The 20,891-nt window shown below is 51.1% G+C and overlaps 1 protein-coding gene across 7 annotated transcripts in view; it reads left to right on the top strand.

The window, feature by feature from the left end:
• Positions 1-20,891, top strand: part of KIRREL3 (kirre like nephrin family adhesion molecule 3) — a 581,063-nt gene that overhangs the window by 467,435 nt on the left and 92,737 nt on the right. For all 7 annotated transcript variants that reach the window (XM_032167866.2, XM_032167865.2, XM_058446270.1 and 4 more), the window contains 2 exons: positions 10,080-10,229; positions 15,264-15,413. In XM_032167866.2, the coding sequence (XP_032023757.1) occupies positions 10,080-10,229; positions 15,264-15,413 (300 nt within the window). The remainder of the gene's footprint in view (positions 1-10,079; positions 10,230-15,263; positions 15,414-20,891) is intronic.

Raw genomic sequence — 20,891 nt, 5'->3', positions numbered from 1 at the left:
CAGAGAGCAAGACCAAGGTGCTTCATGCTTCAGACCGGCCTGCCTGAGCCACTCAGTGCACGCCGGGTGGACCTGCTTTCACACTGTCAGTGGGACGTAGCCACGTAGCCCTTCACAGGACACCTAAAGAGCATCCAAACTGCACAGGGCCTTTGGAATCCTTGAGCATTGCAGAGAGGCATTCACATGTGCCACACTACATGCCTGTAGTCTCAGCTACTCGGGAGGCTAAAACAGGAAAATCACTTGAATCCAAGAGGCAGAGGTTGCAGTGAAGCCAAGATCGCACCATTGCACTTTAGCCTGGGCAGCAGAACAAGACTCAAAAAAAAAAAAAAGATTTCCCAGGGCCATGAGGGGACACTCAGCACCCCAATCCCACATCAGGCTCCAGGGCAGAGTCTGCATCAAAGCTTGATCTCCCGTGTTACGCAACCATCCCAAATCCCACGCTCTTTGTACTAGTCCATGCTGCCCTGTAGGTCTGTGCCTCTTACCATCACTGTGGAACCACAGTGCAGAGACATGTGCCTATGGGGTAGCAATAGACTTGGGACAGTGGAGTTCCAGAATGTGTCCCCAGAAGATTCAGGGTTGGCAGTTGTGGGTGGCAGGGAGGAGTAAGCAACGGCTCCTCTGAGTCAGATCCCAGCCTCTATGGGCACCAGGAAACTGGGCCACCTTCCTATCCGATATACACACACACACACACACTCACACACACGCACACCATAGTACCAAGGCCTTTGGACCCCAAAGACCAACCAGATCACTGTTCCTTCTGAAGGTCCCAAAGATGGCCCCGCCAGGGCCTATGCTTTCCAACATTCTGTAAGACTAAGAAAAATTCATTCAACCAAAATCTTTTTTTTTTTTTTGAGATGGAGTCTCACTCTGTCCCCTAGGCTGGAGTGCAATGGTGCGATCGTGGCTCACTGCAACCTCTGCCTCCCAGGTTCTATGGATTCTCCTAGCTCAGCCTCCTGAGTAGCCGGGATTACAGGCACGCACCACCATGTCCCACTAAATTTTTGTATTTTTAGTAGAGACGGGGTTTCACCATGTTGGTCAGGCTGATCTCGAACTCCTGACCTCGGGTGATCTACCCGCCTCAGCTTCCCAAAGTGCTGGGATTACAGGCATGAGCCACCACACCTGGCCCTCAACCAAAATCTTAAGTGGTTGATAAGGAATAGAAGCAGAAAATGTCTGGAGAAGGGGTGGGGCCGAGGCCAATTCAGTCAATACCACAAACAGACCCAAGTGCACACACACTCACCCCCGACCCAATCTGCAGTGCTACCCTAAGACCATCACACCCAGTGATGTGGCCCTATGTAACCTGCGCCTTCCATGGCAAAATGACTCCTCCCCCCTCAGCAAATAATTAGGGATGGAGGGGCAATCTCAGAATGAGGCCACAGGTGTGCAAGTCATAGAGAAACATGGGGTCTTCTGCGTTTCCATGTTTTACTGGAAGTTGGTGGGGACTTCGGGAGCCAGATGGCGATGGTTCATTCCGTGCTAATGTGTGCTGCGAGTCCCAGAAAAGAGATTAAGATGAGCGTGCTGCCTCCAGGTTGGAAGCCGGGTGGGCTGACAGGAGGCAGGAGTAAGCACAGGAGGGAAATCTAGAGGGGGCTTTTGGGAACAGCAGTTAGGAGGAGTGCCGATGGAGGAGGGTGGGGAAACAACTGGGGGAAGACATCCAACCCCACCACTGATGTGAGGATGCCATCTGCCTGCTCCCAGCTCTGCCCCACAACCAGAGCCCCCAAAAGGCCACCAAATGCTCCACCTCCTGCCCACCTCCCTAGGCCAGGCCACACCTGTCACTGCTGCCGCCACCTCCACACTTCCTCCCACCAGCCACTCACCAGCACTGGCAACAGCGCCAGCCGTCCTGACTCAGGGACGCCCCGTGGCCCATCAGGACAGGATTCATCCAATCTCCCCTCCGCTTTATTGCTCCCAGCCAGAAACAGCCACTGCTTCCTGCAGTTTGGAGACAAGGCTGCAAAAGGCCCTGCCTGCTGAGCACCTCGACCTCCCGCTCCCACTCCTGATGCTTCTACCTGCTCAGGTAGGGCAGAGAACTTGGCAGGAGGGGGCAGCAGACCCAGGCTCTCGTCTGATTCTGCCACTCTCCTCAAAGGGAAAAGCAGCTGCCTTACTCAGTGGTCTAAAGGGCCCCCGGGACAGATGGCGCAGTGCTCTCTTGGCCCGTGCGGGCCTCAACAGCCTGGGTGTGCAGGGCAGACGCACAGGCTGGGGGCAAGCATCCCAGACAGGGACTCTCACTCAGAGACAAAGGGCTTTGTCTCAGAACCCTGGGACCCAGCATGGCAGAGCCTCTCCCTTTCAGGAGCATGACCTATCTTCCAGGCGGCGAGCAGGAAGGTGCTTCTGCAGCCACCTAACCAAGCAAATGTGGGAGAGAGACCACTGTGTTTCCCAGGCCTGCTCCTCTGCCCTGCCCAGGCAGGTTCACGCACACGCAGCCTTTTTCTACTAGTGGAAGCTAGTTCAGCGCCAGTCAGATGTGGAGCCAAGCCAGCCCTCATTGGCCTGGGAGACCGCCCCCTACCCCTTCCACCCCAGTAGCCCCCTTGCAGCCCTGGGGGAACATTCTCCCACCTCTTCTCCCCCACAGGGCATGGCTCACAGCAGCTGGCCAAGGCCTCCAACACCTGAGCTCACCTACCACAAACACCAGCCTTGAGACCCACCTGAGAACCCACGGACGCTACACTGGGGTCCTCCTGCAAAGAGAATACATCCTTGTCTTTAGTGAAAAACTGTCTCTTCGATAAGTCATTGGATAGTAATTAAAAGTCCACCCTTGCTTCCCCCTTTCATGCCAACAGAGAGCCACCTGCCATTCCAGGTCACGCTTCCCATCGCCCAGCCCTATGGAGCTCAGCCTGTGGCCTGGTGTTCAAGACAGAGGGTGGCTTTGAGAGAAGAAGGTCGGTTTCCCCTGAGCATTTGTTGTGGGCCAGCCCCTGAGTCAAGTGGCCCAGATGCATCCTCTCTATCTCCACGAGGTGGCGGTGTTATTGTCCCCATTTCACAGATAGGAAAATGGAGGCTCAGCAAGTTTGTGGAGGTGTCAGGATTCAAACCCAGGTCAGTCTGATTCCTGAGCCGCACTCATTACCACTACACCATCTGCCTCCATCCCAAGGGGCCTGTCCAGTCCAAATGGTGAAGGGAGAGAGGGGTTCTTTGGAGTGAGTGATGTGGTTGTGAGGGTCAAGTGTGACTGGAGGACCTGCAGGTCTGCACTCACCTTCTCAGGGAGCTAAAGAAGGTGAACATAGGCTTCGGTCACTCTTGGATAGCTGGTCGACTCTGATCCACCCAGAGAACCGTGTTCATGAGGACGTTATACACAGAACTGATGAAGTGAGCTAGTGTACATTATTCTTCCTGAGTTTCGTTGAGACTTTTCAGTACTGGCCAAGGGCGGTGGGAGAGGGAGGTCTAAGGTGGGTTCTATGAGTTCCTGGGGGCAAGGACTAGAGGCAAAGTGGGCAAAGTCCAAATAAGGACGCAAAGAGGCTGCTCTGGAACCAGACTGCTGGGCTCATATCCCGTCTCACTGCCAGTGCTGTGGGCCCCAGATAACCTCATCTTCACGTGGGTGTGATACGGTACCTATCTCATAGGACTCTTTAGTGAGTCAATAAAATAATCTAGGTAAAGCTTTTATTAGATGCTTGACATTCTATAAAAGTTACCTATTACTAGCTGGGCACAGTAGCTCACACCTGTAATCTCAGCACTTTGGGAGGCTGAGGCACAAGGATGGCTTCAGGCCAGGAGTTTGAGACCAGCCTGGGCAACAGAGCAAGACCCTGTCTCTACAAAAAGTTAAAAAATAAAAAAGTTAGCAATTACTAATTTTATAGCAATAAAAATATTTATGATACATAATTATTATAAGCTATATTATAATTATATTAAATAACCATTTTAAGTAATAATTACGAGTAATGGTAACTACTACATCTCCTTTCTTTTATCTCTTCCTATGGTGGCCAGTACTAAACTTTACCCTCAACCATTTCAGTGTTATTGACCAATAGGTGAAGAGGAGGCTACATACAGAAACTGATGGAAAAAACAAGAAATCACTTTTCATTCTAAAGATCCTCTGCCTCCCTTTAGATCATCTGGGCCGGGCGCGGTGGCTCACGCTCATAATCCCAGCACTTTGGGAAGCCGAGGTGGGCAGATCACCGGAGGTCACGAGTTCGAGACCAGCCTGGCCAACATGGTGAAACCCCATCTCTACTAAAAATACAAAAATTAGCCAGGCGTGGTGGCAGGTGCCTGTAATCTCAGCTACTCAGGAGGCTGAGGCAGGAGAATCCCTTGAACCCAGGAGGCGGAGGTTGCAGTGAGCCGAGATCGCACCATTGCACTCCATCCTGGGCAATAAAAGCCAGACTCCATCTCAAAATAAATAAATAAATATAAAAATAGATAATCTGAGTAGGCTGCCTTGTTGGTGGAGTGAGTACTTGTTTGAGAATCAAAATCTGGGTTTGAGACCCTTGATTCAACAACCCACATCGGACAGTGATGAGAAAATAGGGCTGTACCCAGACCATCGGGGTTTGAATGACACCTGAGCTAATCAAGTGAACTTGTGCAAGTCCCTGCATTTCTGTGAGCCTCGGTTCATCTATAAAATGTGGGTAATTATGGCTAACGTGCATGCCAGAAACAACGTATACACTCAAAGATGTGGCATCAAGTAAATCTTCCATGAACAGCAGTTATTTTTTTCTCCTGTCAAGCCTGATTCCTTGAGACTCCACCCACCCTGTGATTTCTCACCTTTCTCCTGTGTGGTGTGCTCTGCACAGTATCTGCCGGATTAGTAGTTTATAATGCAAAAGCAATTTTCCTGTAGTGACCACCGATCTCAGCAGACCAACCAGAGCAGGCAAACTCTAAGTACAAAGGCACATGTGACAGATGTGTAACCGGTGCTCACCCACAGCTGGGAACACAAGACAGAAAAGATAGCTGTGGCCCCTGCCCTCAAGAAGTGTACACTGTTTCTTCCTTATTTCTGTTTCATCAGCATCTGACATACAGTAGGTGCTCAATAAAGGTTTGGAGAAATTGATGAAAAAGAGGCAAGATGAGAAAATAGAGAGAAGATGAGAAAAAAGAAGATTCTCTCTGGGCCACAGGAGCTGCCTGGGGAGAGAACTGGGCCTTCAATGATAGGTGGGGTTGCTTGGGGGGGGGTGCGGTGCATCCCAGGACAATGAAACAGCGAGGAGAACTCGGGGCAGGTGACCTTAGTGACTAGCCAGCACGGGGGTGCTGTGGAGCTCCCAGGAAGAAAAGGAGCTGGATTTTGGAGATTAGAATCCAGCATGGGAGGTTGGGCGTTGTCCCGCAGAGAGTGGAGAGCCATGAGAGGTCCCACCCCTTAAAAGAGGGGAACCCTGAAGCAAGTGGTGAATTAAGAAGGAAAATCCAGGTTCAGCACATTAATGGATCAGGCAAAGAGAACATTCAGAGTCTGTAGCAAGAGCCCAGGTTGGGGCAACGAGAGCTTGAACTTGGGTGGTAGCAGTGGGAATAGAGAGGAAAGCGGAAGTCTGAGAGATGTACAGGCTGCTGGGCTAGGCTCAGTGATGGTGGCGGACTCAAAATAAAGCATGGGGCTGGGCGTGGTGGCTCACGCCCATAATCCCAGCACTTTGGGAGGTCGAGGCAGGTGGATCACGAGGTCAGGAGTTCGAGACCAGCCTGGCCAATATGGTGAAACCCTGTCTCTAGTAAAAATACAAAAATTACCAGGCGTGGTGGCGAGTGTCTGTAATCCCAGCTACTCAAGAGGCTGAGGCAGAAGAATCGCTTGAACCCAGGAGGCAAAAGTTGCAGTGAGCAGAGATCGCACCACTGCACTCCAGCCTGGGCAACAAAGTGAGACTCCATCTCAAAAAAATAAATAAAAATAAAATTAAAGTATGGGAAGGGGAAGTTGCACTGGCCGCCAAGGCTTCACACCAGGGGAATGTCATCAGGGAAAATGGGAAGCGGAGAAGATGGAAACCCTGGGCAGGTGGAAGGTGCTGGGTGTGTTGCATCTCCACTGAGAGCAGGATCCGAGCCTGTGAGGCACCTACTCTGTGCTCCATCTGAGACGCCCAGGTGTGATGGGGAGGGGGCACAGCTGCGAGCTCCTGGAGGGGTGGCCAGGCCTGTTCCCCTGCTCCTCACCAGACAGCACAGTGTGTGTGGAAGAAACAGGTTCTCAGGAGCTCACTGTCTACTTAAGGCACTATCCAGGAGGCTGCAGAAAATGACCTTGGGCTCATTCACATTTCACTTCTTTGGAGTAGAAAAGAAAATGGGGAAAATAAAGCAAGTAGAGGCCAGGCACAGTGGCTCACGCCTGTAATCCCAGCACTTCGGGAGGCCAAGGTGGGAGGATCACTTGAGGTCAGGAGTTCAAGACCAGCCTGGCCCACATGGTGAAACCCTGCCTCTATTAAAAATACAAAAATTAGCTGGGCGTGGTGGTGCACACCTGTAATCCCAGCTACTCAGGAGGCTAAGGCAGGGGAATCGCTTGAACCAGGAGGCGGACGTTGCAGTGAGCCGAGATTGCCCCACTGAACTCCAGCCTGGGCGACAGAGTGAGACTCGGTCTCAAAAGAAAAGAAAGAGTGGGTGGGTGAGGAGCATTCTTCTGGCAATAACTTACATCCGTGGCTCAAAAGCTATGCTCTGAGGGGCTCTTGAGCCCAAAGGAGAGGCCCTAAGATCTGTCAGATGGATGGAAAAAAAAAGTGGGTTCCATCCCTCCATCTCCACCTTCATCCAAAGCACCTCAACTTTTATCCACTGTAGATACTCAGTAACAGTTTAAGATTCATTTGAAAAAAAAAAAAAAAAAACTAATTGGTTTAAAAGAGAAAAGTAATTATAGTGACTTAAATGTAATTTGCAAAAATTAAAATTGGACTGAAAAGGGACATTGTCAATTAGAGTACTGTCTCCCATCCCCAAAAATAATAATTTGTAAATCATGTCCTTTGGGTGGATTTTTCCTGTGTACTCATCTTCCCCAGAAACAGTCTTTCCATAGAAAAGCCAAGTGGATCCAAGTAGACAGAATGTGAGAGGCTGTAGGAAGGTCTTTTTTTTTTTGAGACCGAGTCTCACTCTGTCACCTAGTCTGTAGTGCAGTGGGGCGATCTTGGCTCACTGCAATCTGTGGGATTCGACACCTCCAAGCCGGCTCAGATGTCATCGGGAGATGCTCCTCCCCGAAAGGCCCTCTCCTGCTCAGCCCCATCCCGTCAGGCTCCTTTCCTGCAGACCCCAGGTCTTATTCCAGGGATCTTGTGCCTGCTGCCACCCCTGGCTCTGAGACACCCACCAAAAGGGTCTGTGGCCACTCAGAGTCCACCTCCATGGCCTGCTTCAACTGATCCCCTTCCCCAGCGTTGCCTTCCTCCAGAGCCTGGTTTCCATGGTGATAGCCCCCTCCTCTCCCTGGGGGCTCCAGGCAGTTCACAACGTACCCTTGGCACTCGGATGCTTCCTGCACCCCACCTCCCCGGGGGCCCTCACCCAGTACCTCCCGCACCTTCCTCCAAGAGGACACAGGATGGGGAGAGACTGGGACGGTTACCCACTGTGGGTGCTTCCTAATAAGGGACATCTCAGAGGGCTCTGGCACTGCTTCATTTAAGGGGCTCTCATTATAACCCCCTCCACGTCCACCTGACAACCTGATAATTCTCTCTGATGGCACAGTCTTCGGCAGTTACTGCGGCTGCCTTGACTCTGTCCTTCTTGCAAGAAAGATTTTGAGATAAAAGGATGAGCTTTGAAATCATCATTGAGTAAAAGGAGCCTAGAGAAGGAGTCCTTTCCACCCACCCCCTCCCTCTCCATGCTTCCCCTCACCCTCCTCCCCTGCTTCCTCTTCTTCCTCTCCCTCTGCTTTTCTCTCCCACGTCCTCACTTCACTCCTTTGCTCTCTCTCCAGTCCCTCCCTCCTCTCCCCTTCTCCTCTCTCATCTCTTCCCTCTATTTCTACCCTGTTTTGGTGCCAGAAACAGTCTAATTACAACAGAGAACTTGAAGAGACAGAGAGGAAAAAAAAAACCTACCGTACATAGCTGATTAAAATGCCCTATGAAATCTAATTTGTAAAGCTCAGATCAGAATAAAAAGTGGTACTCCCACAATTCAAGGCCAATTTGATTTTTAATGAGACTCTTCAGAGACCCTGCCAAGATCTCGTCAGGTTGTGAACTCGGCCACCTTCCTGCCTGTCCCCAGCTCTCTGCTGTGAATCTGCACCCCTCCTTCTGGGGACCCTCCACCCCAAGCTCTGCTGCCATCCAAGCTCCCCTGGGTTGATACACACCAAGTGTCCCCCTCTTGGGGTCATCTGTTGCTGAGAGCTCAGTCCTAGGTGTGGCCCAAGCCTGGGGTTTTTTGTCCTCAAGATGGGCAGCAGCCAGTGTCCAGGACCTCTGTGGCTGCCCCTGACTCTCCCGGGTCGGGGAGGAGAGGCCACAGCATCACCAGCTGGTGTGCCAGGTCCAGTTTTGCCTCAGTTAGGTCTGGGTCTGTAGAGCAGGAGGTAGGAAAAAGGGAGGGCTTGGAATGCAGATGGGCCCCTGCTCAAACCCCCACTCTACCACTCATTAGCTGCGTGACCTTGGGCAGGTTACTGTGCCTCTCTGATCCTGGTTTCTTTGTTATAAAATGGGGCTATTTTTGCCCCGAAGTATAATTAAGTGGATTACAGGAGGGGTTGTATGAAGCACTGGCTGTACTGTGGGCCAGATGCTCAGTGAATGTCAATGTCCCATTGTCCATTCAACTGTGGACTCCCAGGAGACACAGATCACATCACACCTCTTCATCAGCAGCTCCCTCCAAGGCCAGGCTTGGGGATTTGCCCATAGCACAGCTCAGTAGGGGACAGCATGTTCTTCAGAGCCAGAAAGACTTGGATTCACCACACCGCCCACCCCAACTCCCACTAGACAGTTCCCCGGGCAATTCAGTTAACCCTGAGCCTCTGTTTCCCAACGTCCTGTAAAACGGGATTGACAATGCCCCATACGAGTGTTGCCACGGTGATAACTAGAGTCAGGGCATGCGCCGTACTTGGTGAGCAATTCACAAGCACAGTTCCCATTACTATTTTTCACCTCCCTGTGCCTCATTTTCCCATCTGGAAAATGGGGATAAAAATAGTGCCTACTATTTTTAGGTTGTTATGAGGATGAAAATATTAATGAACTAATATTTTAAAGCCTCAAAACTGAGCATGGCATCTTGTAAGCATTGTGGGTGGTTTTGTTTAATAAAACACTGGCAACTGACTCTTTGATGGTTCTGGCCATCTCGTTTTGAGGAGGCATGGTGTCCATAATGATTTCTTCCCAAGTGACTGTGAGGCCGGAGTAAGGTCTGCTGCAGAAAAGAAAGGGACAGGGAGGACATGGTGGGACAGCACGTCTCCTCAGCGCACCTCCTGCCACACTGCACCACCACCTATCCCTCCGAACTCGGCCCTCAGCCCACCCCAGGAGCCACTGAAACAACAAAATGATTTCCTGCATTCTCAGGTTTAACCAAAGCCGCACCACTCTCCATCGCCCCCCTTCTTAACACACAGCCACCACAGAATGCTTCTAGCTAGAGGTCTCTCTCTCTCCTGTTTCTGCCCTGGTGTGCACATGGCATTAAGTAGGAGCTCACCAATGCATGGGAAGTGGCACATCCCAACAGTGGAGGGAGATGGCCCATAGGGAGCTGGGGTGTGGCTAGACCAGTCCATGTGTTAGGGACTGATGGGCAGAGGGGCTGGAGCTGGGAGCCAGGCCCTCGCAGGAGGGAATAGAGCTGGGGCTGAGACCAGTTAGGAAGCTCTACCAGACCCTCAGGAGGAAAGCCAGGTGCTTCAGGAGGCTCAGTCTCCTGTGCCAGCCCTGCTCTGCTTCCATAGCTGGAGGGGAGTCTTCTCGACCCTGCAGCAGGCAGGTAACTGACCCTTGTGTTTGTCTCCTTCCCAGGCCAAGTCTATTCCTTCAGCCAGCAGCCCCAGGACCAGGTGGTGGTGTCGGGACAGCCAGTGACGCTACTTTGCGCCATCCCTGAATACGATGGCTTCGTTCTGTGGATCAAGGATGGCTTGGCTCTGGGTGTGGGCAGGGACCTCTCAAGTGAGTACCTCCAGACCTCCTGGGGTGGGCCTGGGGCTGTCACTTCCTTACTCACCCATCCACCTTCCTAGGGAGCACCCATCTTCACAGGCGTCTGAGTATCGAATCTCCAGCTTTCACTGCAACTCCTCACTCAGAGTCAGGCTAGGCAAGCACTGCACCCAGCATCCCTAGACTCTGAGGACGCCTCATGTGAATAATGAACCATAAGCAAACCCTCCTTCTAGCGGTGGGTCCTAAGCTAACTCGACATTGCCCTCGAGCATCTACTCCAAAGTCAAACATGATTCATGTAAATTCCAGTTTCCAGAGATCAAGTGTTCCTGCGTCTTGGCCCAAGATGTATCCCCCATTTATTAAGGCATGATTATTAAGGGAATACAAGTCACAACCTGGTTCTTCCAGGCTTCTCACCCATTAAAGGGAACCAAGTAAACTGAAAACTCACAAAGACACCTGGTTGAGCTTAGAAGCCATCATGAAATGAGAAGAAAAGACAGGAAGTATTAAAAATAAATTTCCAACTATGTTCGGCTTGGGCAGGCTGGTGTTCAGCACAGCTACCCTGGGGCAGGCAGTGAGGGTTCCCATGGTTGTTGATGGCTGACACGTGAACTCACCAGCCAGTGCCGACAACAGATCATTTGTTAACTATTGTGAATAGCGATCCCATAAGATCATACAGACGCTTTTCCAATCCATCCTCTTCCCTGGAGAAAAAAAGAGAATGGCTCATCCCCCTGGTCACACACCCTTCAGCTATCATTATTCTGTCCTACAGGTAGGCAGTGGTTGTTTGCTAGGCTTGGCATACACAGTAAAATTCAGAAGGAGGGACCCCTGGGTGTCATTCCCCTGTGATTTGGGAATGGCTAAGGGTGGAGGAGGAGAGAAAAATATTATTCAGCTGAGAAGTAACTTTGCCTCTCTCATGGTGTACAGCTGCAGGAAAATAAAAATCGAAGTGCACTCAGGAACGTGATGGCTGAGAAATTAATATTTTAAAATGTGAGTTATGTCTTGCCAAAAATGTATATTGAAACATTATAGCAATGGTCAATAGCAGGCACAAGGTTTGAATGCTGCAGCCCAGCTGAGCATGGATAAAATACACAAAAATATCTCCAAAATATACTGTGCTGCCATAAAGTTTAACTGTTATGGGAACCAGCCAATTTCAGAGACTCCGAACGCCTTTACCCTAGAGAAACTCGGGGAATGATACAACCTTCCCAGACTAGAATAGTTCGTGCATTGGATGGCTCTGAGCTGGGATGAGCGCTGCCGCTAGTTAAGGAGGCTGTCTGGGGTCCCGGTCAGTGGGTTTCCAACTTCCGTCAGGGACTGGGGTCTTGTTGGGTCAGTGGCCAAAAGGAGGCTCAGGTCAGCAGGGATAGTGCATAGGGTGGTCATCTCAGCATGGATAACTGACCCTCTAGCATCCAGTGCCATGAATGGCTTTCTGGGATCCAGGACTGGTACCCGCTTAGGGCTGCAGGACAATGGCCTCTGTCAAACTGGGGCCTGTGTCCTCTCCAGCTTGACTCAGTTTGCCTCTCCATACAGAGCCAATGACCTCAAACTCCTGATAAAATACTTGCCCTGTATTTTATCACTTGTCCCAAAAATAGCATCATGGCAATCATGATAGATACTTCCATGCTCAATTAACTCTGCTCACTTGCCTGATGTGGAAACAGGCAGGACAGCCCTCAATTCAATTCAGCAAGTACTTGTAGAGCACTTAACACCGCGAAAGCTCTCCTACAGGGAAACTGAGGCCCAGGGTTGTGGGATTTCAGCCTGCTACATCTCCGTCCTCTCCCACTGTAACCGTGTGCGCCCCCCCGCCGAATCTCCCAGAAATGATACCCTCCCTGAAGACCTAAATGTTTTTCTAGTCACCAAAGCTGGAAAAACCAGTCAAAGAAAATGATTTATAAATGCACTTCCTCATATTGATAGAACATTTTTCTTCTAAGAAGCTCAAGTACTTCGCAGACATTATCTCATAAATCTACAGTGATCGGGGGGGGGGAGGAGAAAAGAAGGATTTTCCCCTTTGTTTGACAGGTAAACAAAGTCACAACTGAGAAAGAAATGGACTCAACTATATAACCAATCCCAGCACATGAGACCTGCCTGTTAACCCCAAAGGGTCCACATACTCTGTCTGCTCTCCCTTCTAAAGATGAAGACCTCTTTGGCCACCTGACCTTATGACTTACCTTTCTCTTCATTTAAATTGGCATTTATAGACTGCTTACAATGTGCCAGGCACTTTACATAGATTATCCTATTTAACCTTCACCATAACCTTATGAGGTACTGGTATTGTCCCCATAAAATGGGGACTGGCACATAGTAAGTAGTCTATGAGGCACAAAGAAGTTAAAGTAACTCACCCAAGACAGCAGAGCTAGGAAGGGATCCAGCTGGCATTGGAACCCAGGCAATTCGACTATAGAACCCAGACTCTAAGTAATTTTGCTTCCTTTGGGAGTAGCAAGAGAGAGTAATGATAATGTGGAAGGAGCTAGAACTTTCTCAGAATCCATGCTTCTGAGTCTGTTTTTCAAAGATGCTGCCAGTCCTTGGGATAGCATCGCAGCTCGCTGCCTAATTAGGCAAATACAAACAAACCCATCACTGATGTTTTCAGCAGCTCGTGAGAGCAAAATCCTGCTGCTGATAGCTTGCAAGACAACAAAAACAGAAGCTCCAGCCAAGATGCCTGCAGGAGACCAGGGACTAATCACAGGATAGTGGGATCCAGGGGCTGGGCTGGAGGGGCTGGGGGGTAGCCAGCCAGCTACAAGGAAGGCAGCGGCAGCAGGGAGAGGATGGGGCTAGAACCCATTTCCAGCCCCTCTCCTGGCCCTGGGGGGAGACTGCTTAACTTACCTGGGCTCCTTCCCAAAGCCCAGCAGAAGGCAGGAAGTGTGGGCAGGAGGAGAGGCAGTGCTCTCAGGGGTGCAGCTGACGGCCTTGTGAGCTTTTCTGGCCAGGCCTGCACAGCTGGGAAGGACAGGGCCATTTTATTGCATGATGAGGATGGTAGCCATGAAGACATGAGTCTGAAGGGCCCGGCTGCACAGGAAGCACCCCAGAGCATGCCAGGAAGGCTGGCAGAGGATCATCACAGCTACCTCGCCTGACCAGGAACAAGTGCTGGTGGCCTGTTGTACAGCCCACTCCCAGGGAGGCCTGCCCCACCCCCAGAAGACCCTTCACTTGTGGTGGTGAGAGGGGCCTTCAAGCTCCTCTAGTCTGATCTTTCACCCGGTGTAGAAATCACCTCTGCAACATCCCTCAGAGGCGATCATCCAACCTCTGCTTGAATACAGCCAGTGATGGGGACCTCACTGCCATCTCTGGCAGCCCAGATCCTTGTTGGATGCCTCAAACAGCTGAGAATATTCTAAAGAACCTCCCCATGTGAATTCTGCCTGTCGGTGCTGGTGCTGCCCATGGGAGCTCAGGAACACACCTAACCCACACCGAGAGACTGTTTGAAATACTTGAGGCGAGCTCTTGCAGGTCTCCCTGCCTGCCTTTGTTTCTGTCTCTCTCACTTGCTTAAGCCCTCACCTTCTCTTTAAAAGGCTGGATGTGTCGCATCTCATCCTCCTACAGCACCTGTCTGAGAACGCTCCCCGTGTGGTGAGGGTCCTTCAAAAGGAGGAGCAGCCTGGAGCTGCCAGGGGGAGTGGAAGCCGAGGGCAGCCTCTGAGGAGAGAAGGGAACCAGGACAGAGAGGAAGGATGGCGGGGATTGAAGTCCATTTGTAAATCCACACAGTGAGGGACTCGGGGGAGGGTGGACCTCAGTGTGGAGATGGATGGAAAGAGAAATAGGGAGGTTTAGGGCCCGAGACCCAAGAAAGAGAGGATCTGCTCTACGTGGCCAGCCACGACTTCAGTCGGCATTTATATTCAACCCCACACGGCAGCAGGAACGCTGATAAATGATTTATAATCTCAAACTTTTGTTTATCTATTATTCATTGCCCATGGTACAAGGGGCCCCCAATTCTTAAGTGTCCTAAGCACTTCATAAGTGCGTCACCAGGCCCTGGGGTTTCTGGCAGGACAGGAGGAATGACTAGACAGGGGCCACTGTGGCTCAAAGTGACCCAAGGTTCCTAGACACTGGAAGGGTGGGCCTGGATTTCTACTTCCTGTCCATCCTGAAACAAAACTTTTTGCAAAGTCACTCTTGATCCTTTTCCAAACATTTCTCTTTTTCCTTCCTTCTCTCTCTGACTGTCTTCTCTCTGTAGTTCTCAGCCTGGGTCTCTCTGTCTGTCTGTCTCTCTCTCCCCTCTATCTTATCCAAATGCATGTCTGCTGGGTAGACCACAGTGCTGAGCACACTGCTTTCCAGAATAATAAGCCAGCGGTGTCTGTCCCCACTTAGAATTTCCATCTCTTCTCCCTCTTTCCTTTCTAACAGTGGCCCCTCCGATTTTCCTAAACTTGAAACCAATAAGACCCTTACATGTCCAGGCATGGTGGCTCATGCCTATAATCCCAGAACTTTGGGAGGTTGAGGAGGGAGAACCGCCTAAGTCCAGGAGTTCAAGACCAGTTAGGGTGACATAGTGAGATCCCATCTCTACAAAAGATTAAAAAAATTAGCTGACATGGTTTTGCATGCCTGTAGTCCCAGCTACTTGGGAGGCTGAGGTGGGAGGATCGCTTGAGTCTGGAAGGTGGAGGCTGCAGTGAGCTATGATCCTGCCACTACACTCCAACCTGAGTGACAGAGCCAGACCCTGTCTCAAAATCTAACAGACAAAATGCCCTTATACACACACACAGAGAGAGAGAGAGAGAGAGAGTGCCAACACCTTCAACACCTTGGGAAAGCTCTTGCATTTGTGTTCCTTGCACTGAGATCAGAGCCCTGAGCAATCACCTGCTCTGCTAGCCGTGTAGAACGGTCCCTGCTCGGGTCCCCCACTCTGTGCCTCTGTCATGGGTGTCCCCTCCACCTCGCCCCAGCTCCCTGACCTGCCTGTTTTCTCCACAGGTTACCCACAGTACTTGGTGGTAGGGAACCACCTGTCGGGGGAGCACCACCTGAAGATCCTGCGGGCAGAGCTGCAAGACGACGCGGTGTATGAGTGCCAGGCCATCCAGGCCGCCATCCGCTCCCGCCCCGCACGCCTCACGGTCCTGGGTAAGAACCATCTGCACGCGGGGCAGGGATACTACATGAAGCACCAAGGGCTCAGCTCCAAGAGGGTAATTTTTGGTCAGACATGGGGAGACTCCCCTCTGGGGATCATCCCACAGGGCTCCAGACACTGCTGCTTCCACAATATCCATGCCCACCTTCCCACCCAAGTGGGACAAGCAAAGGCTCTTTCCCTAGGAAACCAGCCAGCCAATGCCAGCAGACTCAGTCCAACCCCAGTGTGTTTGATGGTGCCTTAGGCAGCTAATGAGGGCTCCTACGTGCTTATTTATTGCATCAGAAAGCACGCTCTGCACAAGTTATCTAGGCCAGGCTCCATGCCAGGAAGAATGTGGCACAGGCTGTGGGTCCCTTCTTTCTGAACTGACCCCCACTCTGGTGCTAACAAAGCCCTATCTTTCCACCTTCTCTGTAGAATCAGCCCGATTCTCCCCAAGATTCTAGTATCCATGTGGACACCAGTGACCCCTGTGACTTCTCCACCCCTCACTGCTCCCTGGGAATCCTGGCTGACAGGTCCTTCCTAGGAAAATTCATTTCAGGTCCCTATTCCAAATCATACTTTTCCCCTTGGTCTTTCTTTATCTTATGTTCCCAGGAGCCCAGTGTTCCTGGATCATCCTGCCTGAAGGCAGGGGAATGGGCTCGGTGACCTCTCAAACCGCCTAGTTCTGATTTAGAGTTCAGTCCCGGGAGTCTCCCTCCTCTGGCCAAATGTTACCGAGGATCAAGGCTGCTGAGAACCAGGCCTTGCACATAAGTCATGAGAGCTCACTTTTGCCGAGCAGTTCACCGTAGCTCTCCAGGCTCTTTCATTTCCGCTATTCCTGACGCTACTCAGTGGGACAGGAACTGTTACCCCAGATGAGAAACTAAGGCCCACAGATGCAAAGAGCTTGGCCCATGGGCTCCTGGCCAGGGCTCCAGGGCTCTCTGCCCCACCTCGCTGCCCCCTTACAGGTGAGTCTGTGCCAGGCACGCGTGCAGCAGGGAAGTGGGAAAGCCCGGGCCCACCCCTTAGCAGCTGTTGTAAAGGTTCGACACCAGGGTCAGCAGCTGGGGTGCTGCCTCCTCTCCTGGCAGCTAAAGCACACGGCTGCTCAGAGATGAAATATTTAAAAGCATGTCAGGTTCTCTTCAGATCTACACGGCCAAAGACACCAGGGCAAATTATTCCAAGCAGTGCAGCAGACAGGCCCCAGAGGACCACTTACCAAGCTCGGAGCTTGACTTCTTGAGATGCGGGGGAGGGACTTGGGGCCAGCCTCAGAAACCTCCCGCAACCTTTGAGTCTCCCCAGGCCTGCGATGAAAGGAATGAGAAAATACACCTGTTCCGGCGGGGGTAAATAAGTTGGGATTCCATGGCCGGGAAGCGGGCCTTCCGGGGAGTAATCGGGGTATTGAAGGCAGCAGCGCCGTTCTCATTTCTCCCGAGATGGTGACTAAAATGAGAATGAGTCTGCCTTGTGGTGTGGGGGTTGTGGGAGGAGACGAGGAGGAATTAGGGCCTCATATTGTTTCTGATTCTGAGGATTGTAAAATGCCAGAACAGACTTGCTAAGTTGTAGGTTCCTCATCTTCAGAGACGTCTCAGCCCCTCCATCCTCAGAAGAATCTGCCTCTACCGACTCACACACCTTCTAGAGGGGCCAGAGGATGCTAGAACCACAAGAACCTGAGCATTGTCCACTCCTCTGACTTCACAGGGACCAAAAGTAGATGGAGCCACATCTCATCCTTAAGGCTGTATTGACTTCCCCAGTCCCGACATGACCATCACACTTCCTTTCCTCTCAACTCTGTGTTAGGTAACAAAGTCCAATGTATTAAAAGTCCAGATCTTTTCAAATGTTTTACAGATGAGATAATGAAACTCAGAGAGACAAAGGCACTCACAGGAGGTGACACAGCTTAATTAACCTTCAAAATCAACTCCAGATTTTTTAGCTCCAAGCTCTTTGCCTCGTCTCCTGTTCCCAGATGCCAGCAGCGTTTCATCTGTCCGGCTGGTGGGGGCCGGGCTTCTCAGAGCAGGGCCTCAGGATCCAGTCTGAACAGACCTGATTTTGTCTTAGGTCATGTCTAAAAGGCATTCGCTCCCCCTTCCTCTCCGGTGGCATGGCCTGACACCGCCCTCTGGGCACAGAGCTGGGTTTGTGTTGGGGAGATGTTTTATTCAAGTCTGGAGATCAGCGGAAGGAGGGCAGAGGAAGTTTCCATGATGACCCAGCAGGGTCCCCTCCGTGAAATTCCTGAGAGCCAAAAAGGGAGCCTGAGCCAGGATCTTGTCCATCAGCCTTTCAGGCAGCTCCACAAGAACCATTCATCCTGAGCAAACTAAAACCCCAGGCAAGACAGTGCTTCCCAGCACTCTGCCTGCAGTCCTCACTGACTCCCTGGGACACTCCCAGGTCCCCAACCCAGCGGTCTTGTAGGGCTCCGCCTGGCTGAGTGTTCTGGGGTATAGCGCCCCACCTACTGCTCTGCAAGGAGGCCCCCAGTGCAGCAGCCAACCCAGCCAGCTGGAAAGGGACCCCTGGTCTGGGGAAGGGGATGGACAGAGTGGCTGTTCCCACAGATGGGGGAGAGGTGTTTCTGCCCCTTGGCCCAGCCACCTTCCCTACCAAGACCCCATCTGCTTTACTGTGACATCTCAGCCCAGGAAAATGTCCCAGCCAGTTCCCCAAGGGGGGCTGCCTTCCCTGTGTTCCAGGAATGAGAGAGCTTCCTAATTTAGTCTGTATTTGCCTGAGATAGATTTTTAATTAAATAAAGTAAGAGCCTGATTAGAACCTATGGAAGATGTGAGAGCAGAATCAGATGGTATTCCGGCAAAATTGCAAAGCAAACACTTTGGCTAGAACAGAGGGAGGCCCCCGGGGGTCTTCCATCAAAGTACCAAGTGAGGAGGGCAAATACGAGAGATTATACAGCCAACAGATGTGCATTGTTAAAATATGCATCTGCCAGCAGCGTGCTCAGATGAAGCCAGAGGGCCAGCTCGCAGAGCCGCTGGGCCCTAGGGACGGCATGGGGACTCGGCCTGGCAGCCAAGCCTAGAGTCACAGACACATTAATTAGCATTGTGTTTCCAGCTCTCAGATGCAATCAGGCAAAGAGCAACCTCGGAGCAGAGCATTTGTACGTCAGGAGGCAGAGGGAGCGAGCTAGGAAATGAGGGAAAGACGGAGGAAGGCCTTGAGTTTGCAAAGCTGAGAGAGGCAAAGACTGGGGATTTTAGGTCAGGTCATTCAATGGTCAGACTGGTGCCCTCTGTGGCCCAGCCAGCTGCCAAGGACTATGCCTTGACTCAGCCCAGGTCAAGACAGGCATCTTTTCACCTACAAAACATCTGGAGAATCACGGTGTCACGGAAACAGCATTAGACTTAGAGGCAATGGTCTTGGTCTTACCAGTATCCAGCTGTGTGACAGTGGCCCTGTTTCTCAACTTGGGTCTCAGTTTCCTCATCTGTAGAATGAGAGGTGGTGATAAATAAGATGATCACTGAGAACTGTCTCGCTCCCAAAAGGCCATGACTTCTACTGTAAGCAGTCCAACATACCGTACCAACTATTTCAGGAAATTGGGCCAACCCTCCCTGGAACCAAGATTGGCGCGGTGACTGAGGCACAGAAGGAAACTGATTAGGATGGTTTAAACAGCATCCCACTTCAAGGCTGGGAGATAGGACCTCTCCAAGTCCTGTTCAGCCCTGGGGTCCTGGCCGTCGCTGTGGACCTCAATGCTGGTCCTCCCTGCAAAGGACCTCCCTCCAACCGCCCCTCTGTAGCCAGCTTCCACATAGACCTAGCCCCCTCCAAAGACTCAGCTTGGTTCGGCAACAGAGGACCCCCGTGCACATGTGCAGAGAGAGCTGTCATGGGGTAGGAAGAGCCCTGGCCAGGAAGTAGAATATGCTCTTGCTGCTCACTAACTGTGTGACCTTGGACAAAGTCCCTAAGGCTGGAACTGGGCCTCTTTGGCTCAAGCCTCTATAACCAGCATGAAGGAAGGAAGGAAGGAAGGAAGGAAGGAAGGAAGGAAGGAAGGAAGGAAGGAAGGAAGGAAGTAAGTTAGTTAGTTTCTGGTTCTTCATCTATAAAATAGAGGGTTAAAAATACCAATGTGAGAGAATTGTTGTAAACATTAAACACTCTGTCTCTCTCTATCTCTATCAGTGAAGTGTCATACACTTTTTTTGTTTATTTTTTGTTTTTTGAGATGCACCCTGGCTCTGTCACACAGGCTGGAGTGCAGTGGCACGATCTCAGCTCACCGCAACCTCCGCCTTCTGGGTCCTCCTGCTCCAGCCTCCCAAGTAGCTGGGATCACAGGCACGTGCCATCAAGCCTGGCTAGTTTTTGTATTTTTAGCCATATTGCCCAGGCTGGTGTTGAACACCTGACCTCAAGTGATCCACCAGTCTTGGCCTCCCAAAGTGCTGGGATTACAGACGTGAGCCACCGCGCCTGTACTTTAAAGTTGTGCACACGCACATATACATACAGACTGCTCCTTTTTCCACCTACAGGAATCCCAGGGTTGAAAAATATTGAAACTGTCCCAGGGTCAGAGTTGTAAGGGTGGCATTACACTTGATCTCTTCAACTTCCTGGAAACTTGGGAAGCAAGGTGTTGGGACATCCAGGGCAGGGGGGAAATGGTACCAAGGATTTGATCAACAAATGTTTACTGAGCACCTGTTTTATGCCAAGCACTAGTCTAGACACGTAGGATTCATCAGGAAACGAAAGAGAAAACCATCCTTGCCCTGGTGGAGCTTGCATTCTGGCAGAGAGCAGGTTGTCGATAAGTGATGCACAGATTAAACCATAAATTGTATTGCTGTGCAGGATGTGAGGTGGTAATAAATGCTACGGAAAGGAAAAAGTAGAGCAGGATGGGGGGATCAGAAGTGGGAGGAGGGGGTGTTGGCATCAGATTAATTATTAAGAGGGGCATTTTTCCCAGTCTCCCTCCCCATTTCCCTCTTCTTCCTGGCACGTTCTAATATTAACTCTGCTGTCTTGTGGCTCCCATTAGAAATAAAGCTTCCTAAATCGACATGAATTATTTAAGAGGGAGACTAAGTCAATTCAAATAAAGAGGGCATCATTTTAAATGATGTCAAGCCCCAAATACTGAGAGAGGAAAACAGATAAGGTCCAATCTGTGACGTGTCCTTAACTAGTCTGTTTTTCAAAACCACAAGCTCCCTTTGCCACAGCTCTACCAGCGGAGCTGCAGGGCCTCCTCAGCCCACTGCACTGGCGGCCTCCCCTAGTCTCCCATCCATGAATCTTCTGGGCAGATGGGTCCAGAGAACAGTGGTGAATAACTCAGAGTCTGCCAGCAAGGGAAGGCAGAGCTGGAACAGGCCTCGAGGGTGCTGGCTTCTAAACCATTCTTCCAGAAACTGGTTGCAAGAAACCCATCCATAGTCACCTTGACATAA

Source organism: Hylobates moloch, unplaced genomic scaffold (genome assembly GCF_009828535.3).
Source record: "Hylobates moloch isolate HMO894 unplaced genomic scaffold, HMol_V3 SCAFFOLD_11, whole genome shotgun sequence".
Classification (NCBI taxonomy): domain Eukaryota; kingdom Metazoa; phylum Chordata; class Mammalia; order Primates; family Hylobatidae; genus Hylobates; species Hylobates moloch.
This window is presented reverse-complemented; position numbering and strand designations above follow the sequence as displayed.